This window comes from Blennius ocellaris, assembly GCF_963422515.1.
Source record: "Blennius ocellaris genome assembly, chromosome: 4".
NCBI classification, from domain to species: domain Eukaryota; kingdom Metazoa; phylum Chordata; class Actinopteri; order Blenniiformes; family Blenniidae; genus Blennius; species Blennius ocellaris.
In genome coordinates this window covers 6,405,943-6,432,680 of record NC_137653.1, presented here as the reverse complement: position 1 = coordinate 6,432,680, position 26,738 = coordinate 6,405,943, and the positions used below count along the sequence as shown (strand labels likewise).

The 26,738-nt window shown below is 40.9% G+C and overlaps 1 protein-coding gene across 1 annotated transcript in view; it reads left to right on the top strand.

Moving 5' to 3' along the window:
- The window catches only part of magi3b (membrane associated guanylate kinase, WW and PDZ domain containing 3b), a 122,193-nt gene that overhangs the window by 83,306 nt on the left and 12,149 nt on the right, over positions 1 to 26,738 (top strand). The window contains exons 3-10 of the mRNA XM_080495825.1: positions 2,344 to 2,460; positions 9,799 to 9,918; positions 15,354 to 15,560; positions 18,065 to 18,233; positions 19,664 to 19,743; positions 20,602 to 20,659; positions 22,157 to 22,263; positions 26,020 to 26,211. Of these exons, the coding sequence (XP_080351951.1) occupies positions 2,344 to 2,460; positions 9,799 to 9,918; positions 15,354 to 15,560; positions 18,065 to 18,233; positions 19,664 to 19,743; positions 20,602 to 20,659; positions 22,157 to 22,263; positions 26,020 to 26,211 (1,050 nt within the window). The remainder of the gene's footprint in view (positions 1 to 2,343; positions 2,461 to 9,798; positions 9,919 to 15,353; positions 15,561 to 18,064; positions 18,234 to 19,663; positions 19,744 to 20,601; positions 20,660 to 22,156; positions 22,264 to 26,019; positions 26,212 to 26,738) is intronic.

The window sequence follows — 26,738 nt, the reverse complement described above, 5'->3', positions numbered from 1 at the left end:
CCAGTGCTCATCATTATTCTATCATCCCTGCATAGTCAAGTACAACTCCCCGCTCTAATAGTACATAGAGTACAGTACATCTACAGTGGCAAGAATTTCATCTTTAGTCCTGCTGATTGGTGTTCATTGCGATGCAGAAGAGAATCATGCTGAGTAGCGTTTGGTCTGCTCTAGAGGGAGAGAGAGAGAGAGAGAGAGAGATGGAGGGAGGGAGGGAGGGAGAGATAGAGAAAGAGAGATGGAGAAAGAATAGCAGAGAAATGTGGGATGAAATGATTACTTCCCTGTAGTCAAACTGTTTCAAAGCCTACTCTCCTTTTTCTGTCAAGAGATGAGGAAGCTGAGGGCATGCAGACACGGAAGATCTCTTCCTGTTTTCCGAACTCCTCATCATGTTATTTCAGAGAAAAACTTTTTCCCTGCTTGTGCATGACGACTCTGAAGTCTTCGTCTCCCTCAAACTTTGCATGAACTTCTTTTGTTTTTACAAAGGCTTCTGGGAGCCGAGAGCAAAGAAAAAAAAAATCTTTTCAGATTTGCTTATGAAAATCTCTGGCGCCTCACTTTTAAGGTTGTGGCATTCCACGTCTTTGTTGGGAAAGTTTTTGAGGCTTTGTGTGAGGTTGTTCAAAACTGTTAAGAGCTGAGTACGCTCACCGCATCCGTCATCTGTCACTTAGTGATTGTTCTGCTGTTTTCAACAAGAAAAAATAAAATCACTAAGAATACAAAACAGTCCGACAAGCAATCTAATATCGTTTTACACTCAATTTGTTCAGCATTTCTACTCCAAATGTCCCTCTAAAGTCTAAGCCCTTTCACGTCACCTAAAACAATATTTTTTTCTTCATGATTGAAGAGGATTTTATTGAATAGACCACAGAACCTTACATGTGTGCTGTCCTTCTGCACCAAGTTCCACAAACTGGAAGTAAAAGGTGAATTTAAAGGGACTCAAGCAGTCAGTTGAAAATATGTGGTAGCGTTCACAGAATAATATATTGTACATTTTGTGAATTGTGGGTGTTTATCCTCATGACTGAAAGCTTTTCCATAAATATTTTTTTGTATTATTATTTTTTTTTAAATATATTTTACAATGAAGGTCACAATAACCAGAAAAGTCCTATTTAATCATTGTTTCATTGGGTTTATGTGATGCTTGTGTTCCTTGCTGTGACTTGTCTTTGTCGGGTTTCCATTTTGTCTCTCTACCTGTGTCAGTTTTCTCTCACAAACATTTATGTTTGTTGAGTAATCCACTAGGGATTGCTCAGCCTTCAACCTTTCATGCTGCATTTTGCTTTTTACACTTTGTTGCTCCAACCGTTGAGATGACTCATGACGCCGTGTGCAGTGGTTAGCACTGATGCCTGACAACAAGAAGTCCCAGGCTTGATTCCAGGCAAGACCTTTCTGAGAAAGAGCTCTGCCGCTTTCATTTTTTTTTTTTTTTTTTTTTTACACACTTGGTAAAATCTAAAATTAATTAATGTTGTGAACTGTTATTGCCTGTTTGTCATGAGTGGCATGTTTGTAGAAGTGATGGAATCAGTTTCAAGTTAGAGGGTTGGCACTAATATCCACAGTTTTTTACATCTTTCTTTTTTTCTTTTTATTCTGGAGTTGTTCTTTTTCTGTGATATTTGTATGATCTCTACCAGCTTGGGTTCTCTGTTGGTTTGAGGATGTGGGTTTGATTTAAAATTGCCAGTAGGCAAGAATTTGTGTGGTGTATTTCCATGTCTATTTGTTGTCTTACTGGTGATCTGCCCTGGCTTAATCCTGCCTTTGATCGAAGTAAGGTGCGATGGGTTTTATCTAGCTTTAGATAAAGCAGTTTCAAAGATTCATGGTTTATCTTTTTGTAAACCTTTATGCTGTATTTGTGTGTATGAAGGAGTTTGCATATTGAACTGGTGTCATGTCCAGTGCAATACCGGCCCTCTTACCCAATGCTGGTTGGGACAGGTTTCCCTTGACCTAAAGTTTGGTAAAGCAGACACAAGATGCTGCAAAGTTCAACTGCGCAATATATGTGTTGTTACAATATGTAAAAACTGCCTGTTATGTTTAATTTTAAATTGTGCTAAGCTCTGTTCAGGCCCTGAGGATTTAATCCATTATAACATTAGGCTTGCAATATCTACTGGCATATGAAAAAAAATTAAAAATAAAATGAGTAATCGTTCTGTCAAGTAGAAAAACAGTCTGATCCGGCTCAGAGGTATCGATCACATTGCGAGGGTACATACCACTTGAATTGATTTCCTTTTAGGCATGAACTCTTCATAGAGAGTACCACCATGTTTTTATTGACCCTCCCTGCTTCTGTTGTTGTAGGTAAAGTACTAAACACGGACCTGCGCCACTACCTCAGTCTGCAGTTTCAGAAGGGCTCACTGGACCACAAGCTTCAACAGATCATACGAGACAACCTCTACCTACGCACCATCCCCTGTAAGTATGCCACGATGTGCATTTCTCACTCGTGCCACTTGAAACCACTTGCAAACACAAAGCAAGCCAGGAATGAAGAGTATAACCCACTTTCAGTGTGTGTATTTTTTTTTCTTATAAGTACTTTGTGGTCATTTTGAGGAGGTTCTGTATCATACAGCTGGAAATCCACCACACGGGAGTTAATGTGTTACACACACACACACACACACACACACACACACACACACACACACACACACACACACACACACACACACACACACACACACACACACACACACACACACACACACACACACACCATTGTCACCATGGCAACCAGGCCAAGGACATCTCTGTAACCCCCATCTAATTTATTTACTTTTGTAGCCTATCATCACAGTCATCAAAATCATATTCTTTCCATATATAATACCTTTTTTCCCCCTACGTGTCTGCTCGCTGTGATTTCCCTGGCTGACATTCTACCCAGCGGAGCTGTCGCCAACTATTATTCTCTGCTGAAATCAGTAATGGAGTGGTAAATAAAGAGGTTGCTCCTGTGGACTGCCAAAATCCAATGCAATAAATGACAGCTGTGTGGGTATTCAGAGTACTAGTAATTCACACTTAATGAAAATATCCATTGATTGCAATATCTTTTAAACCAAATATTGCCTTTGCAAAACAACTGTTGACCTACTCGACAGTGAACAGTCAACATAAAACATTGCTCTGCAAAATTATGAAGGCTGGAAATGTTTCATGACGTCAAACAGTAAATGGAGTGCATGAGTCTGGCTCGATTTGCTTTTCGCCATGCAGAGAGAAGTCTTTCATTGGTAAATGCCACTTTCCAGGAGTGGAGGAGGGGAAAGAACATTTTGAGCCTGATATCCCTGCATTTTCTAACCCCCTTTTTTTCCAGGTTATTCTGTGGTTTTCATGTTAGAATGCTGAAATTCTTTTCATGAAATCATTGAAAATAATTATATTAGACTAAGATGCTTGCAAACATGCAATGATATATGTATTACGTAAATACTTAATTATGTAATAGTTTTTGTTTTTTTTAAGCACCAAATAATGCAGGGAACCGAAGAAGTAAAATTGCTCCAACGGGAGACTTGACTCCGACACAGCATCTGCAATTCTGAAACAGTGGTGATGTTCACACATATATGCTGACCTAAATATTTGGCACATCCTCTTGACGACTGACTCTGCTCAAAGGAACGCCATAATTGAGAGTAGTCAAGGTTTTAGTCACATGTGGAGCAACTGTTCCTCGGGCGACGACAGACTCGCAGCTCCGTCACAAACAAGTGACATCTCGGCTCGCTCACCCCCCGGGCCTGGAAGTGGCTCTGCCTTGTTCAGAGGGGACCTGCATGCACAAGTGTGAAATTTTTCAGGAAGTAAGCCGCTTACCTTTCATGTATATTTAATTTCACCTCTTCTTTTTTGTCTTGGGTGGGAAGGCATTTTCTCACAGCTCCTGTATACCATCCATCCATTCATGTTGTGAGATGAGAGGTTTAACCACTACAACACTTCTTTTTTTGCCCTTTACTTTTTTTTCTGCCCGTTTGGTCATTGTGTGTCTATTACCTGCCACTCATATTCTGAACTCTGTTGTTTTCTTAGCAGTGAAGTTCAACTCGACTTGTTATTGACTTTTTCCCTCTCACAGCTCAATTGCACAGGCAGTGTCTCGGGTCAGTTACAGTGAATAGACAGAAGTTCATTACGGACTTCAAAAGTGTCTTTCTCCTTTAACACCGCAGCCTGCTTCTCCCACTGCTCATACCTGCTCGCTCTGCTCCCTGTGACCCACCACATTCACCTGCACATGCACACTTCACGATTCGCCATCACTTGAAATGTGGCATTGTTTTTTTTCATGTACCATCGTCATTCTGACTTTCGCGGCCTTTAACCATCATTCATTGACAGCAGCCAGTGGGCTCGCTGCATGAGTCTGACTCTCTAATCCCCTGCTTGAATTACTGTCTTAATGAGCAGGAGACCGAGGCTCGCACAGTGATGGGACTTCCATCATTCACAGGCTCGCCCTCAGCCTCCCATCAGTCAACCTCTCTGTTTTACTTTCGATCTCTCTCCGTTTCAATTACCCCTGCTGCCTTTTTTTTTTTTTACTTTTTTTTTTTTTTATCCTTAAGACTGTTATCAGCTATTCCATGCTCACCAAGGACCTTTGTCTACATTTTCAAATACATATAGAAAACAATAATGTTTTAATATGCTTTAGTTAATTTATTTAATTTTGAGCTTCATTTATATGGGTAATATTGTTGAGCCACTAGTTCTCATTATCATGAGAGACATTTTAAGCCAATATTAATGGACTGAAAAAGGAAATGATCTCATAAATCTCGAGCTCTTTTTGACCTTAAGCCCCCATCTTCCAATATCAAGTGCATTAGGAAGCGTTTCAATCGATCCACAACATGAATCCCAGACTGAGTCATTCCGGCTGAGCAGTTCCACAAGCATGTAGTTTGCATACACATATTGTACTCGCTATATAAACCAAAATATCCAAATGCATCAGTTTGAAATGCAAGACAGTGAGAAGGAATCCGTTTGAGTCTGCAGACAAAAGTTTTGACTGACTAACTACACTGGACCACGGTGCAATCCAGCCAGTGCTTGTTGAGTAATGAGCTTGTCTATTGCTTCTTTTCAACTCCCCAAACTCACTCTCCTGCTCCCACTGCAGTTATTTTTGCTCTTGCAGCTTTACCGCCTAGCTGTGCGGAGCAGGCTCAGCTCCTCATCTTTTTGTCACTGAAATTTAAAAAGTCGCTCTCTCATTGTGGGAGATCAATACTGCTGCAGCCTGCCTGCTACAAAACAGATTGAAGGAGTGGTGGTGCATCACCAAATTCTGCAAGCTGAGAACATTTGCAAAATATTTTTTGTCTTCGCAATATGATGATTAAACAAGGCGTAAGATCATTGCCACCAAAACAATTAGCGGGTTTAGCTTCCGTCACTTTGCCAGTCATCAAGTTCGGTAAACTACAACCACATGGACTCTCACAGAACTCACGTTGTGAGTCTTTTGTTGTGTCCTAGCCACAGTATTTTGGCTGCCTCTAGCATACATGTTCTCATTCATCTCATTTTCGACTCATCGTGGGATGAAATAGGCTAAACTAGAGGTAAGCAACAGAAAACCACTTCATTGATATTAAAGAGAGACAATGCATTTATGGGGCATACAATTGAGAGAAAAAATATGAAAGGAAAGTTTGAAGCGGAAAGACGAGGGCTGTCTGTTCTGTGTGGTCATTGTGGTCTAAGTCTCCTTGACTGGGTCTTGGGAATGCCTCCTCAATGTTTGAACTCTTATAAAAGGCTCTCACGTTGTACGAAGAGACAGTAAACTTTACGGGTTTTTTTTTTTCTACACGTGCAGAGTACTGAGAGTCACCTGCAGTCCTCCAACTCCCCGCTGAGATGAAAGATGCCCAAGAATAGTTTCATCTTTTACCAATTCCTTGTCAATCATGCCCACTTTACAGCGATACAGGTGAACATGCAGTCACAACCTGTGACCTCTCTTTTTACTTTATACGTTACAACATGCGATTTCCTTTTGTCTTTTCAGGCAAAGATACAATTTTCATTGTATTTCTTACTATATGTTAATAGACTCTTATTTTCAAAGCATGACATGATCAGGACAGTTTGCTGTGTGACACGGCTTGCCTCATTGTCTTATCTTAACTCAATACTCTACAAATTCAAATTCTCTCAACTTTTGGTAATGTTCCTATTTTTCATCCCCATCCCCGTTTCTTTTTTTATCCCCCTCCATTTCAACATCAAACACTGAGTGCCATCATAAAACTTTGCACACAATCATCATGTTAAATTTATAGCCCGTCACTTCTGACTGACTACCTCTGACATTCCCGTCGCGACATCCTTTCAGTGCAGACAGTTCAAAAAATAGGTCTCTCCTATGAGACCTTGCAAGACTAAAGTGACAGTTTGTTCCAGTTCAGGATCAACAGAAAAACACAGACACAAACAACTTTCTAGAATACTTCTGCTAAACGTCGTGCATAGCCAGTAAATAACAGTTAAACAATTTGGGAAAGTATGCATATGTACATTTATGAGCACTGAATAAAAGGGTAGATAGAATTTTTTATACATGTATTGTAAATGTAATGTTACAGCGCAAAGACGGCCTGCTTAGCATAAAATGGGCAAAGGAGAAAAAACAGGCTCGGTGCTAATGAACAAATCTAAATAATGGCACTACTGAAGCTCACTAATTATATTTTGTTGGTTTAATGTGTAGTGTACGAGAGTGTATGCACTGCACAACTATACTTGGCAAAGCGCATAATTACCTTCTGGGGTCTTGTCTTCCTGAGTTTGGCAGTCAGGCAGCGGTTTTTACACTAGTTTTTGTAGAGATTCATCAAAGAAGATATATTATGTTCATTATTGAGCGTCGGAGTTTCTGGTACCTGTGGGCAGATTTCCTGCCTTTGAACAGAGCCAGGCTGGCCACTCTTCTCTGTTTCCATCTTTTCTGCTGGGTTAATCTAAGCTGCTGGCTGTAGCAGACTGAGAGTAACGTATATCGATCCTTTCAAACACTCAGCAAGACAGCGTACTTCCCAAAATGTCAGACTATTCCTACGCTGTTACACCCTTTCCCGTGCCGGCAATGCTCCAGCTCAAATCATTTCCACTGTACAACGTTCTTATACTGACAGAAAATCTTTATTTGCTTTGATAAAGCCACTTTATTTCCACCCTCCTGTTTTTCCCATTAACTGCAGCATATCTCCTTCTCTTTGAAAGGCTGTGTTTATGAAGTCGTATCCAACGTGTCTCAGTGACCATGCTGTAAAGAAAAGCAAGGCATGATCTTGCAAAGTTCTGGCTTTAAAGATTTTTTTGCTTTCACTCCACTGGACCCTCAAAAGCTCAGGAGAGCCTCATTATATGGCTGGTGACTGATCCGCAATAGGACACTTATGGTATATATCGGTGTGACATCTAGGATGATGGCTGGGGGAGAGCCTTGGCAGGTACATAACTGTGGCTCAAGTAATTGGGCTACAGGGGACATTTTTGAGGGACCAAAGCAAGTGGGCAGGCAGACAAGTTGGTAATGAGAAGCAGCAGAGGTTGGCATTCTCACACACAATGCAATGTCAACTGCTTTTGGTAACACAAACTGTGATATCAAGCTGGGTGAGAGAAGGAAGTTTCTTTGACATCCACCCCCCCCCCCCCCCCCCGCCATTACTTCCCTGTGCCGGCACAGAGAAGCTGTCACAGTCCAATTAAGGAGAAAATATAAGAGTGGAAAAACAAAAGGAAATTGCAACATAGTTAGTTAATAGGCCATTGGGCCAATCTACAGAGCTGCTGCTTCACTGTTAATTGGCACAGACCAAGCAAATGGAAGATAAGAAGAAAAAAAACCCACATAAATATGCAACAATAGATTTCACAGGTTTTTTTGTTTTTTTTTTATGAATTGAAATTTTATGTTTAACGTATGACATGAGACCATTTCAATGGGGCACACGCATCCTTTCATGGAACAGATGAGAATTCACTTGATAGTTTAATTAGCAAAACACTGCTGTTGCTGACACTGTGTGTTACTGTTGAATTTAGAAATGTGGAGGAATATTCAGTCATTAAAGTCTGATCCTGACACACAGTCTGTTTGTGACTCATCTCTCAGCAAGACGTTCCTGGCCTCACTTTTTTTTTTCAGTGTCGAGTTTGTGTCATATCTCTCTCTCTCTCTCTCTCTCTCTCTCTCTCTCTCTCTCTCTCTCTCGCTCTCTCTCTCGCTCTCTCTCTCGCTCTCTCTCGCTCTCTCTCGCTCGCTCTCTCTCTCTCTCTCTCCCTCCCCATGCTGCTGCAGGACTCCTTGATGTGCCCCGGTTTCTTCTGACATTGAAATCTGCTTTATTTGAAATTTTAAATTGCCTGTTATTTTTTCTGAATATAAATCACTATTTATATTAACCTCAGCAATCGACTGGTGGCCTTCAAGGGTGTTCTCCCCCCCCGACAATCGTCTACTTACCGTCACCTCACTGTCACCTCACTGTCCTTCCAACAACCCTGTAAAAAATTCAAAAGCTCATGTGTTTGCTCCATAAGACTGGGTCAATTTAGGTGACAGGGACTGCCATGAAATGCAATAGTAATAGTTGTTTTATTTTGTGTCTTTTGTTCAGCCTCTCATGCAATAAATTATTGCCTCGCTCCATCCCGTTTGGTTGCATTTATTTCAATGGAGTTCACCAGTTTGGTGACATGCCACCTAATTAGCCCTGAGTGCAATTATGGCACATTCCTACTTATTTATTCATGGAATAAGGTTTACATAATCCTTATGCTAATGTAATCATTTGGTGTCCATTTGTGCCTTCTGTTATTCATCCAGTTAAAAAAACAAAAAACCAAAACACTCCCATCAGTGTGGGAATAGACTGGCTTCACCACAGGAGCAAAATGTGCACTCTGAATGCCCTCGTGTCATTTGCATTCACGCTGCCCTCTGTGGGCCCGCGAGTTAACTTAAACCACACCAGGAGGTTGCACAACTCATTGCTCCCATCATAATTCACATCTCTAACTTACTCTGGTGTTTTCTGCTTTTTAACTGCCGCAAGTACATACATCATAAAGCTCCCAATAATATCTTGTTCGCAGAAGCTGCAGTTACTCGTCAAGGATTAAAATGAATTATGGTCCTCAGTGCTCAGCAGGCCTTCATCAATTATCCATCTCTCACAGGATGGCATTGAGGTCTTTTTTTGATTTTTGCTCGAAACTCAGATACCCACACTTTTGGGAAAAAAAAAAAAAAAGTGCTGCAGTCTTATACGGATATAGATCATAATACACTGCATCAAGCTGGATATTATCATGGGAAGTGACAAAAAGGAATCTTGTGAAAAGTTGTGAAAATCAAGGGATCAAAGTGTATTAATCTCAATCAGCTTCACTTATAAAGCTTGATTCTATGCATGTTGCTGCTGCACCAAAAGAATTAATAGGGCGATGATGCAAAAGCCAGGGAATCCCCACAGTTAGTCACAGACCATCCTACATTCACAGCTCCGGCCCATCAAGTCACTATGGAACCTAACGCAAGTCTCCGGACTGTTGGTACGAAGCCAGGATACATGGGACTCTTAGTACATGCAAACTCCCAACAGACAGGCCCACAGCTTGTAATCAAACAGGCTTCATCTCGTTTTGAGGCATTGGAGCTAACCACTGGAGGATTGTGAAAATCTTTAAAAAGTTTGAACATGTCTGTTTTATTTCCAGGCACCACGCGGCTCCCTCGAGACGGGGAGGTGCCAGGAGTCGACTACAACTTCATCAGCGTTGGCGACTTCAGGATCCTGGAAGAAAGCGGCCTTCTCCTTGAAAGTGGGACCTACGATGGTCAGTATAAGAGCGCCGTTTAGATCAGAAGACTTTCTGTGTGCGCTTTTTCAGCCGCGTGCATTTACATATGTGATTCACGCTGACAGCTCTCTATTATAGAGTGAGTGTAAGCTCGATATTCACAGTCATTATGACTAACAGCCCGCCTTAGTGAAATGTGACGGGTGGGATGAAATGTATTGATCAGGGAAACGTGAGTAAAGACTCGTTGGAAGTGACACTCAGAAGACCAGCAATGCTCACAGATCCTCGAAATGAGTGCTTCCGTTCCGTTTCCGTTCAGTAGACTTGAGCCATATGAAGGATGCCGACCTCAAATTTAAATATAAATGGAAATACTGTATTAAAAAAAAAATCGGCACGAGGGTCTAACTTTTTTCAGCAGCTGGGATTAAAATAAATCCGTTTTTTTCTTTTAAACTCGCAATAGTCAGCAGTGACAACTGTGATACTCAGGCACAGATTTCTGTAATCTGAGGTTATTTGGTGTTGATTTTGGCGATTGTGGAGTTATGCAGCCGAAAAGACGACCTTGACCTTAATTGAGTGCAATCTGAGTTTGAATGCCAGTTGCAGCAGCAAGCCAAGTCTATCAAAGTCCACAGTGACTTGCCGTGAGAAGCCTGGTAAAATTAAAAGAGGAACCAAATAGACACACTCGCAAAATGGTTCTTAAACAAACAAAATGCATTTAAAACTACTCCGTATTCAATATCTGTTTAATCCAAACTGATCTCACATGGAGATGAAGCCTGTCTGAGTAAAAACAAAATGGGAAAAGAGCAGGCTACAGGGTTATGGTCAGCAGTTCATCACAAGGTTAACACACAGCTATACACAATGGCAAACATGCACACCATATTCTAATCACCTAGAAACCCAACATGCATGTCTCTGGATTGTGCAGTGAAGTCAGAATACCTGCATAAAACTCTGCCAGCGACTAGGAACTCGAAAGACTCAGCGATAACCACTGAACCACCTCATTTTCTGAATGTAAAATTAAAAATAATGTAAATGGCTGGCTGGATTAATACGTATGACTTATGTCCTATGTGTAAACTGTTAGAGAATAACCATTTCAATAAAATGAAACTGAAACACAAGTGTGATTTTGACGGTGCCTTCCCTAACACAGTGTACATATTCGCATAATGACGCTTGAACATGTACGCAGCTATAGTACCTGCTGGTGACCTTATGTAAACCAGTGAACCTGCTGATCCCGCCGGCTGGCTGCACAGTCACACATCAGGGGACCCACTTGTGTTCTTACTTACAGGGCATGCTTTATTCATGGGATAAATCAGCCTCCTCCGTTTTCTCCCTCTCTCCTCCCGCAGACATAACTAGTAAGCCCTGGCTCATCCGTAGCACTGAGAATTTGAAACTGAACCCTTAAGTACAGTAACTCTTCTCCTTTCAAAAAGCCATTTCTTTTTTTTATTTATTTCTTTTTTTCAAATGTTCCTTTGGCAGCACCTTCGCAAAGTAAACATGTCTGCCATGGCTGATATTTTACAACAAGTAGCAAAGCTCAGCGGTGTTCCTTCCAGTAAGGAGTTTACACAACAAGGGATGTTTCAGCTTGGCAAACGGATGAATAGCCAAGTATTTACCATTTCGTCTTAAATACTACAACAGAGCGTAAGCAGTCGCCCCGCATTTAGAGGTCTTGGAAAGTCAGACGGTCGCAGTGTATTTGTGTCATGAAGGGATTGGATTGGAGGATTTCTCTCACATTGCACAATGATTATGGCAATAACATGATAATCTCCCAGCTCTTTTTAAGCTCATTCTTTCCTTCTGCAAATCCAAGCGGCTGTGAAATGGAAGAGGATTTTTGTAAATGTTTGAGGGGCAACCTCTGGTCTATAAAATGGACCATCCGTGCGCGGTTAACTCGATCTCATTCAGCTACATTTTGCACCTCGTATAAGATGTGGAATTAAAAGATAAAGTCAAATCCTCATCCAGCGGGAAAGAGCGTCAAGGCTGAAAATGGCTTCATCTTTAGTGCTCAGGTACATTTCTGCTTCTGTGTAGTAGAACTTAGCCTTGTATGCATGTGAAAGAAGTGAATTGCATATTTAATATACAAAGTAGTCTGGGCGTGTTGAGGGAGGTTCTTTTACGTGTGATCCCTGAGATAGGTGTCATTCCCGCTTCATAGCATGATGGCAGCAATGACACGCACACACTCTCATTCACACACATGCTGTAAGAGCCAGAGACAGTTGCACACCAATCTTCACAAAACCTATCCTGCCCTTCCTTGTGTTGATCATCTAAAAGCTCAAAAATTGGGTTTCAGGAGCTGCCAAGTTACCCACAAGCTGTCCCTCATCTGTGAGGTGAAGCCGTGTGGGATTTGCACCTTTATCGAGAGGTGGGCTGTGGGAAGAGACGGAGAAATAGGCGAGAATAGCATTTAATAGAGACTTGAAATAGACACATGCTGAGCTCTTCAGCTCCCAGTGGAAAAACCTTGTTCCAGCAAAAAAGAAAAAGCAGGGCTTCCTTGGATGTGTGCAGATTTGCGGATTAGCTTCTGAAAAGTTGGCTGATTTTTATACTCTATCCCTGAGAGGAATCCTTCTGCCCCTCTCCTCTTTGTGTGCTCCTGAGCACATCCATGAGAAGCCAAGTGGGGTAAGAAGTGCCAGTCGGTGAACAGAAAGAGAAACCACAAGTAATTCCATTGCAAAATTTGAATTGATTTGCTTTTTTTTTCTTTTTTACTTTAATTAACATAAAAAAAAATAAACACACATTTTGTGTTTCGTTCACTCTGTGAAATGCTTATGAGTACCCATCACTGTGTACAGTAAGTGAGCTGTGCTCAAGGTACCAAGCTAATGCGATTCATTCCTAGCTAATCATAATAGTCTTGCTAATAGCCCCAAATGACTTGCCTGAACGCTCATTATGTTAATGGTTCATCTTTAACATTTTCCTCCACTTGGAAAATATATTATCGCAGTCATTTAATGCATTCTACACATAATTTCAGTTTAAATACCCTGTTCTCGACTCATCAATCACACGAGCATCAACGAGCCTATCAATTCTTCTTCTTACCTTCAGAACTGTGCACACGTGTCCAGGCATCGTTCTGTTATTAGTCAGGTACATGTTGGACGCTCCAAGTTTGTCTGGATTGTGTCCTTTTTGCTTGGCGAGCCGACGCGCATGTCACCGGTGCCTTTTCCACTTCCAGTTTCCAGTTCCAGCCGGTGACTCTGTCTGAACACTGCACAGAATCCAGCTCAAAAATGAACAGTAAAATGCATTTCTGGCAGTGTGGCTGCAAGAAAAATGAAATTCTGCGCAGAGTTTGTTTCCTGACAAATGATTTCTAATCTGCTACCAGGGAGTGGAAAACTCTGCCAAGTCCAGACTGACTTCAAAAACCCATTGTTTTGGGATGCCTGTTGTGATAATGAGTCCGACGTTTTATGAGGAAGGAAAACAGACATGGTTATTAAATTGGATTTGTGAGGAAGTGTAAAAAAATCCATCCACCGAGTTGTGATTGGTTATTTGTTGTTGAATCCAGCTTGTAAATGTGTTTATGATCCCGGTAAGACAAAAGAGTGCTCGTGACCTTGTGCAGCTTATATATGGCGCCCTTGACAACAGGATCCCTGTCATTACCGGAAACTGACTCCTCCACCATGAAATTGCTTGCACACACTTTGAAAGAGGAGGCTCACTCTTCCCGGCTCATCAACCCTGTGACATGAGGATCACAAGTAACATTGGACAAGCTTCCCTGCTCATCAGCTTATGAGGCTTCCCTCCGTTTATAATGGCAAATGCTGTTACAAATCTTCACTGACGCACTGCTTTCACACACCTCCATATCGGTACCACACATTTATCAGGGGCCAAGCGACATGTTTTGTAAGTAATTAATCACAGAGGTAGCATCTGGCTGATGAATGTCAGCGTGTGGCAGGAGACAGGCGGGGATTAGCCACCAGGCCCAATCTCTCCCTCGTATCGTTGTGCCACCCCTGTTAATGAAGCCATCTTTGACAAATGCGGATGAGCGTCGCTTAGTAAACACCGAGTAGCGTGTCGAAAGGGGAGGGGCAGGCTTTCATCCTGCCTCTGTCTCCTCCTCAACCTTCCCTTCGCTTTGCGGGAAAAAAAAAAAGATGAGCATAGTTGCATTAACCCAGTTTGCTGCGTATTGTTGTTGGCACGCCCGAGGAGATGAGGCCTGGCTCAAGATGGGCTTCACTTCCCAGAAAAGCTGTTGTGGCGTTACTATATCGTGGCGTAAAGCTGCTGGGATGACTGTGATGTTTTCCTCTGAGCCATCTCTTCTTTCTCGCGTGCATGCTGTTGTCAGCTTTCCTTCTTTGTATCGAGCTATAAAAAGATCTGGACTTGATAAATGCTGTTCTTACAGCGCCGTAATTGTGATGTCTACATGTTCATACTTAAGTACATCAAAGATTGGTATTACCATGGTCCCATATGTAGTGGGTCTAAATCAAAATAAGATCAAGTTTGTGGGAGCTAATTAAACTGTTGAAGATCTCAATTTCCCAGCGGTATTTCTCTATATTCTTTAATTAATCTAATTATATATCTTGATATAGCTGACTAAGCTCAATCTGACGACTGCCTTTTGTAGGAATCAAGTAAATATTTAACCTTATAAAGGGATTGCCCCCAAAAATTGATTTGATAATTTTGCATAAACACGTCTGACAGAGCAGTGTTTCGCAAACAAATAATCATAATAAATGGGAGGGATATAAATTGGTATGCACATTATTTATAATCATAATGGAGGTTGAATAATTACTTATCCCACGTCTAAAATGAGTTTCACATACCGCTCACCAGCCATACAGAGTTGGATCACCCTCTGAGCTAAATGAGCAAATAATTTCACAAAGTTTTGCACTGTTTTTACAGAGTGCTGTGATCCCACTGAATATTTATAATCCGTAACACAAGGTCTTTCTTCATTAGGGGTGAAAAAACCAAGCTGAGAGATAGATAATTGCTGTATTCAATGATCAGTGTAATTAGTTGCTGGCAAATTCCAAGTAAAGTGATTTGAATGTTACATGAGTCATGACAGCCCTGTGGTGCGGTTATCAAGGAAAAACAAAGTAAAGGGTTAAGAGATGGGGATGTCATGCAGAGGAAATGGAGCTCTGTAACTTGTAAAAAGTCAACCTTGGGTGTTCGTGTGAGGCATTTCGAGCATCTTTTTTTATTTATTTATTTTTTTCAATCCGGTAAATTGGACTCATGTTTGGCACAATGTATGATCTCTCTGACAACTCTCACAGACTGTGCCTTTCTTCTTCTTGTCTACCTTCACATGACTTTCTGCTTGATTCTAATTTTAGTTCTTTTTTTTTATTATTATTATTATTTTCTTCCCTTCTCTCTTCCACTGGAAGGTAACTACTATGGTACCCCGAAGCCTCCAGCAGAGCCCAACCTGGTGCAGCCAGACCTGGTGGATCAGGTGCTGTTCGATGAAGATTATGGCGGCGAGGTCCCCAGGAAACGCACCACCTCAGTCAGTAAGATGGACAGGAAGGACAGTGTCGTACCGGAGGAAGAAGATGATGATGATAGGCCTCCTCTGGTCAATGGCTTGCCTGGTCAGTTAATGTCAAAAAACATACAGTATATTCGTGTCAAATAGCAAACTTTGTCATAAATTTGTTTGTTTTCTGGTTATAATATAACCCTCTCATCTTACGACATAAAGACTATGCTAAATTTGATCTGCACTTGAATTTTCTGCAAAGAAAAATAAAAGTGCATGGAAACATTTTATTTTAAAGAGTTCTGTTTTCTACAAAATCCATGTTTTTATTTTTTCGTCTTATTTATTTGGTAGTCCAGATTGAGGTATTTTTCAGTCTGTATTGTCACATTTTTTGCCACATCAGTGGCAAATTCTTGGTGAAATTCTGCAGAAAAGATAACATTTTATGCTTGATATTAAAAAGAGCCTTTAGAAAACTAAAACCATTTCTGTATTAATTTAGAAATTAAGACTCCTGGTACAAAATAGACTTATGGACAGACTATAAGAGTGGCAGACCGACAGTTGTTTATTCATTATTCAATTTTGAATACATATACAATACAAAATAATTCTCAGTTTTATATGTACATACAAACTAAGTATAGTAAGACATCAAAAGGAAGAGGTTTACTTCTACTTATGAGGTGTGTATGTATGTGTGGGGGGGGTATACTTATTTTGTATAACAATATTTTCACAAGCTATAATTGAATTGTTTATTATAATCAAAAGGTGTATGTATATCTTTTGTGTGCATGTGTAAAACATTCAAATTATTGAATTGTATGAATGGAGCTCAATAATTGCCCCTGAAAGTAGTCACTTCTAGGATTAATGTCGACAATTTATTTATTATTTGTAGCTCATGAAGAAAAACAAATCTATAGTGTCAGCTTGACGTTGCAAATGTATGTGGTTACAACTTTATTTAAGCTGATAAGTTGATCTCCGGACACAATCTGTGTTTTTGGCATATTGCCACACAGGTGACATCACTGCTACGGTTAAGATCAAACATATTGCAGCACAGGTCACCTTGAGAGAGGCTCATCTTTGTTACAGAATACTGTGTAAGTGATCAATCAGGACCAGTCCACAGCCCCCCCCCCCCAAGGAGAAGATCTGTCCTTAATTTTTACAAGGAGAGCACTTCAGTCACAGAAATAGGTTACATGCCACGTGCCATACATATTTTTCTATATATTTGTCTTGTGGGAGAATTGGGGTTAATGCTGAGGCGAGTCCAAGCTGAAAACACTTTTTACAGAATGAAACATTGTTTTGACAGTCACGGCTCAAACACTGCTTGCTCAGCTGTACAAAGGATTCACAGAAATCCAACGTCTGTTTATCCAACTGCTCTGTCATATTGAAATCAAACATGAAACGTTGCCCAGACATCCAGGAGTTCTTTTTATGGAAAGAAACCAGTCACAATTGACTGCTCCACTACAGCCCTCAGCTGTGGCAGACGCGTCCCAGACCGACCATAGATGGAGAGAGTTATGGTTGAATGTAGAAAAAAAAAAAGAGGTTAATGGAAAATGTGAGCTCTAAGTCTCTTAACCCTTTACTGCAGATTCCTCCACCTTTGCTCCGGCTGTCCTTATGAACCGCAGTCTTCCCACCATCTGACTCATATCAACGAGTCGGTCCTCACCCTGCTTTCAACCCTTCTGTTGACCTTGGCTTTCCTCAGGGGAATGTCTGTAGCCCCAGGCTGTCTCCAGAAGCATCTACTTATACAGACTCAGAGTACATAGAACATCTTCAAACATGCATTTTGTTTCTATAAAAATGTAAGTGTATGAGTGTATCACCTAACCAAAGAGGCAACAGAAATTGACATTGCTTGCAGATACTGCTAATAACCAACATCCTCATGATGTTGAAGAGTGCCGTCAGGTGGGCAACTTATTCTGTTCCCTCCTCAATGTAAAATTGAACTTCAGGAAATACAACAAGCATACATGTGCTTCTGTGTGCTGTATGGAAGATCCTTTAGCATGATCCTCTTTTGTGAGGAGGTCAGGTCCCGCATTAAAGGAAATGGATAAAAAAAACACTTGTTTCATCCCTTTGTAAACATCTTCTGAAGGAAAGCCTGGAGTGCTAAGTGAATTAGTAGAGGCTTTGTTGCATGTTTCATGTCCATTGTATTGCAGCTTCTCATTAAAGAGGAGTGTTTACAAACGAAATAGAATGTATTTGTAATGCAATGGCACTGAATTATCATACAGAAATCGCCCCAAGGTCCACGTGGCCCTTTCAATGTGAATCCCTGCTTCCATCATTGCAACCCACGGGGGAATGAACAGAGACACGAGCCTCCATACCGTATGCACAGGCGAATGCAAAACAGCCCTTTAGCGAACACAGATTCAATCACTCACATGCAACTCCTGTGACACCCGACTCTGCCCACACTTCCCTGCAGCAGGAAGGGAAACAGGAGTTTGTAGGTATTCCTACAGGCTAACCATCCGCTTTCTCACTTTGGTGTCCTTTTTGTTTTTACCCCCGTTGACCTGTCCATTCGCTCTCTCTCTCTCTCCCTCTCTCTTTTTCTAGAACACAAAGAGGGAGCAGAGTGGAGGAAAGCAGTGCCCAGTTATACTCAGTCCAGCAGCACTATGGACTTCCGCACATGGAGCTCTCTTCCCCGTGATGACAGCCTGGAGCCCTTACCTCTTAACTGGGAGATGGCTTACACCGAGACCGGCATGGTCTACTTCATAGAGTGAGTGACACAATCCAGGGCTCGTGTGATGATTTCAACACAAACAAATATTAGCTGAGAAACTCGTGAAAATCAATTTTTTTTTTTGGTGAAGGTTAATAAATGATAAAAGACTTGAAAATGATGCAACATCTCTCTCAAATTGGGGAGAAAAAGAAAAACGCTTGAGGACTTCTAGACCTCTTGGAGAAAGCATGTTCTTAAAGAAGAGGTTTCAACTTGTATTTAATTCTTAAAAAACAAACAAACACACACAGGTGCTATGTTTACAGAATTGTAATGTGAATTATACTACATTCTTTATTCTTTACAAAGAAAATACAAGAAGAGCTATTCTCGATCCTTATATATATATATATATATATATATATATATATATATATATATATATATATATATATATATATATATATACATACACCTCAGGTTGAGAAACGCCGCAGTCGACAATGGTTAGGGGTACTCTAGGAAATTAATGTCACCAGAGAGCATAATTGTCAATCTTGTATATATAAAGCATTTTTTATTCATTCATTGTAATGTATTCACCAAAGTGTGATGGGGGGAAAAAAGGAGAAGTGGTTGAATGTATGGGTTTCACGCATGGTGGCATTTTGAACCATAAGTCATCACTTCTGGTGACAAAGAATAAACCATAACAAGTCATTAACACTATGCTCAATTGAAAAGGGAAAATCTACCAACCAGAATGAATTGTGTAAAACTCACATGTACTTGTCCTTCTATAGTAACATACTTGAGATATTGTTCAGCTCCATACACAACTCAATCATGAATTACATTCACAAAGATTGATTTGCTGGTTTGCAGGTCTTTCAGTTGTTGCCTTTATTTGATAGTGCATGTTGTAAATATAAGGTTCTTATAAAGATATATTGGGCTCTTTATGTGGACCAATCGATACTTTGATTTAATAACGATGACATGAATGAATCTCTCAGAGGTGTTTATGGGCATCGGTGTACGCACATGTCTGCATGATTGTGCTTGTGAGCCTGCGTGTTTTATTCATATTTGGCTCTAAGCCACTTGTCTCTGAAGATATCAGCAGGCCATTGTGATTTTCCTACTGATTACACACCCCAGTTGTTTTAACACGTTTGAGGATAAATGAGTTTGTCATGTTTCACATTCGGAGGTTTTTTTTTTTTCCCTCTTCCCTCTGAAAAGGCCACCTAGTGACACCCACAGTTATATGACAGCTGAACATAAACCACTGGATCAGATGTTTGTTTTTTGATCAATTCCACAACCCTTGACAAAAACATATGACGAAGGAGCTGCCACTGTTCTGCTGTGGTTTGTTGTTTTTTTTTGGCGTGGAGGCTGTGCGTGCCTCCGCCAAGGTTTTCTCTGCTGGCTCAGGTCATCATTGTTGATATTTACTGGCTGCTCTTTGTGCTCTGCAGTCACAATACGAAGACAACCACGTGGTTGGACCCTCGCTTGGCGAAGAAGGCGAAGCCCCCTGAGAAGTGTGAGGATGGCGGTATGTGGACTTCTCCGCTCAGCTGGTCTACTCAAGCATACGCTCACTCGATTAACTACAGCACATGCATTTACATGAGGGCATACCTCTTTTGTATTTGCCCTACTTTACATGATCCATTTCTTCACACCTTTTTGCACAATTAATCAAATAACCAACCTGGATGGAATATGAGCATTGAACTTCGCTTTGATATTACATATCAGCTAAAAGTAATCCTAAAGCATCACAATTTTCGAGTATAATTTTTTTTTTTTTTTCCCCTGAAATCTGAAGCTGGGGACCACTTAAAGGACTTCCAGGCGTGCGTTCATATCCCCAGGATGATAATGTGAGCTTAAGTGCAGGCAGAGACAGAGAGTGGCCACGGCTGAAAGAGTGCGACCCTCCCAGCCTGGTTTTAATGGGTTTTTACAGGCTAACGAAAAGCTAGTTGGTATGTTGCATCTGAAAAGCAACTGTAAAGCCTTCTCTTGCGTTAAGAATGCTTTTCTTCTTCTTCTTCTCTCTCTCTCTCTCTCTCTCTCTCTCTCTATTTTTCTTTCTTCTTCTGCCTGATATGCTCATCAGGGCATGACGTACATCAGCCATTTCAGCTGGCCTGCTTGTTAAAAACCAGAGGAGTGTTCACTAAATTATTGTAGGCTATTTTCATGCCTACTTTCTTATGCTAAACGCCGCAGTCATGGGGAAAGAAATACACTGGTAGCTACTGTTGTATATCTGATAGGTTACAATTCCCCGGCGTATGCTAAATATTGTGCATACTTGTCCTCTGTTTTCTTCCAATCTCTCATATAATATGCACCCTGCTTGTCTTGCTCAGCAGCACAATAGCAGACTACTTTCTTTTCGCAGAGCTCCCTTATGGCTGGGAGGAAATTGACGACCCGCAGTACGGCACATACTACGTTGAGTAAGTTTTATTGATGTAACTAATTTTCAATCACTCCAGTTGCCGTCTTTGCAAACGAGGCATGCCGCTTCATCACACCACTTCTCCTCAAGATGCAAATAACACACACACACACACACACACACACACACACACACACACACACACACACACACACACACACACACACACACACACACACACACACACACACACACATAAGCACTTCGCCAGAAGTGATCGGAGCGCAAGTGCATATTGCTCCGCTTTGTGTACATTAGCAGTGGACTGACATAAATCAATGCAGTCTAAAAATAAACAAATGGATTCAGTACATGGCTCATTGTGCTCATTTCGGGTGAGAATGCTCCGAGTTATGTAACGTGCAGCGAGGAAGCATTTACCTGGAGAACATTTAAAGATGTTCATCAGGATTTTCCCATTGTTTACCAGTAGGAGGGAAAATGAAGCCCTGTGGGTTACATTGCAGTGACCTGTGTCTGAGCACAACTGATTATACTCTCGCTGCTTTCTGTCGGATGTGTATTCTTCTGCTAAATATTGTTTGTATATTTTTCTTTGTGTACAATGTATTTTCGTGCTCACCATCCCAGCAGGAAATCAGTGAAACACTGCCATTGTAACAGCAGTAGAGATAAGTGGGAAGATTTTCAACTAGAATGCATGTAAGAAACGAAGTGGGAGCTGGAAGGAGAGGTAGCAATCTGTTGTGATGAAAAGAAAATGGGCCTGCCTTGTGTTGTTTTATTGCTCAGTCTGCACAAGAATCCCTCCTAGGTAGAAGTGACATGTGAGAGAAAGTTGCCCTGTCTGGACAAGGCGAGTCAATGGCATAGAGATGGAGTTCGTAGCTGCCAGTGTTTTAGCTTGAAATGAGTTCACTGTGAAACGAGGACTCATGTTTGTATGCCAGAGGGATAACAGGCTGTTTACCTTGTCATGGAGGAACAGGATGTTTCTGGCAGTTAGGGGCTCATTCCCTAGAATATTAAATGGCTAAAATGCATTTCCCCACAAAAAGAGATATTGAACCAACTTTTACTGTTTGTGTCCTGAGTTTACGTATTTATTTATACCAAGTGTCCCTGTGTTGGAATACCATAGTTTCTTTAACCTGTTTAGGCCTGAGGTATTTCTTTTTGTGTGCATTGTTTACAATTTTACAATAATGGGCACATTGTGCAACAATTTGTGCCCTGACGGGGCTATTTCTTAGATAATAATTTTGGCCTCTAATTCATAAAGATTCATAAACAGCTATCTGTTTTCTCTATCCCTAACCCACACACACACACACACCAGAAGAATATGCAAACTCCACACAAAAGGTCCATAACCGGATTCAAACCAGGGACATTCTAACCGTTACATCACCATGCAGCCATGTTGTCTCTAATGGACAGAATGTGTTTGCAGTGAGATCAATAGGGAAGACATGTGTGTGCTTGGATTTTAAGTCTTCTTTTTTTTTTTTTTTTAAACTTGTTTCTTTTACAGCCACATCAACCAGAAAACCCAGTTTGAGAACCCTGTCCTGGAGGCAAAGAAGAAGCTGAGCCAGGAGACTGCTGCAATCCAGCAAGCTGCCGCAGCAACTTCCCAAGGTAGCAGCAGCACTACATGACATGTCTCCCTCTTCATTCTCCACTCTGTTTGGATTGTTAGGAGAGAGAGAGAAAAAAACACACCTGCAGCATCCACAACTAAAGGAGATGGTTATAAAAGACATACAGAATAGGATTTCACACACAAATCTCGAATTGTGACAGCACTTTTTAAAAACCTCATGAGATACAACACCATGCTTCATGTATTTTGACAGAACTATCAGGTTTATGAGACATGCACAGACATGAATAACTGTAATTACTTAAGCCAGCTTTCTGGCTTGGCTGTCATGTCCTGGAAGGGTGAAAACAAAGGGAAACTCCAGTGAGATTATTCATCTGAAAACTATGGGGCTCTTTGTTGGTGTTACAATATGTTTTGCTGCTCTTGGTAAGCTAATTCTTCGCTCACTGTCCTCATATAATTAACTATCTATTTCTATCCCTCACCCCTTTTCTTTGTGGCATTCAAGAACAAGTAATGTTCTCTTCATTGTGGTCATGCTCAAAGAGCTTATTCTATTTTTGTGTTCACTGTAAATCACTCTGGACATAAGCATCAGCTAATTGTTCAAAATATAATTGTGATTTAATTACTTTAGCTTGTGCCTCTGTCTAGAGCCCAAGACTTTCACCTCTGTCATCGTACTTTGAGCGATATGTTTCCTGGAAATAGAAAGCAGCAGGAACGTCATATTTTCATGCAGGGTCAGCTGAATGCATCAAAATTAAACTAGCCTCCAACAATAATGGATTGTCAGAAAAAAAAGGCTTTTCTTCCCTTGTTTGCTCATATAATGGAAATATTGTTCGCCCTGTGGTGGTACTATGGTCTTTAGGTTGACATGCCATTTTTCTCTAACAATAAACATCATGAATTAAGTATGTTTTCATTACAATGGATGTATAATAGATTACTGTTCTGCAGTGATGGGGACAGACAGGCATGCAGCACTGGCAGGGATTCAGGGGTTGAGGGAGTGAAAGCATGGGAGGAGGCCGCCTTTTAACGGTGCATGTGGCAACAGCTGGTGGAACAGAACGTCAGAGAGGCCGAGCATAATCACACATCTCTCTGCTCAGGTGTGTGGGGACCGAGGAAGCAGCCACCTCGCCCCTGATTACAGATTACACAACCCAGTGAGTTGTCAGTTGGTTGCTGTGATGAAACCGTGGCGTCGCCGGTCGGCAGTTACACCTCAGGCAACAATTCAGGCTTTCACAGTTTTGTTATTCTATTAGTCTTATTTCTATGGCAGCAGGTGCAGTTGACTTAATGGATTTTGTGCTTCAACATGCCTTTTATCTGAATATTATGTGTTATGCTAATCATACGGTGACTGTGTGACATACTTGTGCTGTTACCTTTTTTTTTTGACATACAATTTCTATATTTGTTACTTTCCCAACTGATCAGCAGTTGGCATCTTTGCAGCAACCTTTCCCTGCTGCAAATAGTTCTTGTTGGTTCACTACATAATAAAGAGTTTGGCTTCTTGAAATCATACTGGATAATGTTATTGGACATGTACAATGTATCAAGTCACACATGAGAGCTGTGACTGTTTGATGTGATAAGGGATATGACAGTTTGTCTGCTTCTGGTTTTTGCATTTTCCCTCCTGAAGGAGACCTACTGTGGACTCTCCCACACAAGTACGGGCTTGCATAAACCACACTCATTTTCACCCTGTTTCTTTCACCCTCCTTTGCCACAGTCTCTTCCTTCACTCACAAATGTGTAGTCAAATGGTAATTTAAGCTTTCACTGGGGGGGAAGGAAAAAATAACATCCCATGTTGAGTTTATCAAGCAATTTGAATGTGATTATGCAAATGAGCTTCCCTTGATCTGCACAACAGTGTGGACATCTGGACTCCACTCTGACTGTGATAAGTTACATGCTCTTGCAGCCGTTCATGCCTGTGGTTTATGTTTGTGGCTGTCTGAACCCTTTGATAGCACGAGCGCGCCTGCATTTAAATTTCCCCACACATGCCTCCCAAAGTTATAAAGTGTTTATAAAACTGAAGGAGACGAAAGTGAAAATGTGCAGTTGGTGCTGTGTAGCCAAAGCAGAAGGTTTGATCTTGCAACCAAGAATGAGTAATGGACGATTTCAGCTGGACATATCCAACCATCACCCGCATGACAAATAACAATCATACAAAAAGTAATGAAGATTAGAGTACATTTTCAGATGGTCATGCATTATACAGTCTTCTATTGTATTGGCAAGTGTAAATTCAGGTAATGTATTGTGTACTTCATAATTTCTACCATTTGTGAAAAAAAACATGTCTGGTTTGATCATTGCTCTTATGGAAATACTTTTTCCCATCCTATATGTATAATGTATCAATATTCCATAGGTAATAATAAACATTTCATTACAAAATTGTGCCACACTACATTTTTTTTTATTATACATATATATAAGGTGTTGTTTGGTATGTGTAATGATTTCCACATTCAAGAGGAATAACTGAGTTTTAGTTTAAGTGCGTGAGACAAAAGGCAATTCAGACGATTCTGAATGACAGATGAAAGTCAAGTGTTGGTTTCTCATAATTTATTTCACAGCAGTGGAAAACATGGGAAAACAACGTCACGCTCAAAATATGTTGGAAGGAATTTACAACATGTATAAGATTTTATGAGCGGTTTTATTTCCTATTTTTCCCATTCAGTGCCATATTTGGCATAAAATGATTGCTGTAAGGATATCCATTGTTTTATTATAATATAATAGAGGGCAAACATTGTAAAATAAATACATTGATGTATCTGCAGTTTTGCTCTTTTATTTCATTTCTTTGTTGTCAGTAATTCACTTGCATTCTACACATCTTTTATATTAGCTTGTTGTGTTGCTTTTTTTTATGTTTTAATGTAGCTCAAAGAAGGTAATCAAAGAGATGACGGGTCATTTCATATTTCTTGCCTCAGAGACTGACAGCCTCATCACTTTCATCCAGTAAACACCGTAGCTGCTCGAATGTGGCCCATATGTCTTCAGCTAGTTTCTATGTTCCATTTTTTGAGTGAAAGCTATAATGCAGTCCAGACTAGAGCCCATCAGGCAGCAAGGGAAAAATGGCGTGTCCATGATCTAAAGTGCTGATACCACAGTAATGCCAGAAGCTGCTCAGTTTTAATGCAGTGTGACCCTGACAGTTGGTTATCTAGTGTACTGCGTTTGCCACAGCCAAGCTGCTGGTCTGTATTGATGTTGCTGCTGACCTCAAGTTGTCCCCTTCTGGCAGTATGAACTGTCTTTGGTGACAAACCTTTTTTCTGAGTCATTGATTATTGTAAGAGGAAGATAAAAAAAAAAAGGGGGGGGGGGCATTCCTTTAAGCTGGACAGTGTCAGAGATACTGTATAATTGTTCTGCACTGTAGTTTTGTAATGGAGAGAAACAAGTAATTATCCTCTAAAGGTATAATTTTATATCATTTGATCTGTTTTTGCTCCTTTTCCTGCAGGGTTGTTCGGAAAGGTCCCTGTTAATAGGTTTATCTAGTTTAGGGATATATATCACGGCCGTTAATTAGAAATGACTAATTGCTATGTTGATCCTTGGCACATAATGCGTATAATTGAGGTTCGGTGAAGACATGGAGAGATTTTGCTATCTTCCGAGCAGGATATGAATTCATTATTCAGTGCTGCTGCACTCGATACTGTTCATCATTTAGAGATTTTGCTTTTGTTTGGTTGCGCATATGCTGACATGTACAACTTCTGCAGGCAAGGGAGCCGCATCTGGCTTCACTGCAGACCCCGGCCAGCTGAAGGGGGAGATGTACCACACGGCACTGAAGAAGAGCTCCCAGGGATTTGGATTTACCATTATAGGAGGTGACCGTACAGATGAGTTTCTGCAGGTGAAAAATGTGCTCAGTGATGGTCCTGCTGCACATGACAACAAGATGGCATCAGGTGAGCAAATACCTTTTGCATAAGTACCTTTTACAATTTACAAAGAACAAATGAGACAACGCGAATATAAGCATTAGTATACCCATTAAAATCTCATTTCACTGGCAGGAAGATCCATGAGTTTATAACTGATAATTTCTGCAATATTACCCCAAAATTGTTTTTGCAGCTGCATTGTGCCTACCTCATGAGCGGGAACGGTGCACCTGGAGGTGTTAATTTTACCTCTACGCTGTTTGCTTAACCTGACTCTGTCTCATGAGTTCAACAAAGTAATAACAACAACTCTAGCTCTGTCAAGGGCATAGTGCTGTAGCACTCTGATTACTGTGGGGGTGCAGTCTTGTAACATCTTTGTTGTTTTGTTTCTGATCTTACCATTGCCTTTAGGCTGTCTTCATAAACCAACAGCTGTGAGGTGTGCGTGCGTGAGTGCGTGCGTGAGTGCGGGAAGGTTACAGAATTTGGATGTGGCAGAAATCTACACCCGTCTCAGCTTCTTGTCATTGTGACACAGAGTACTGTTC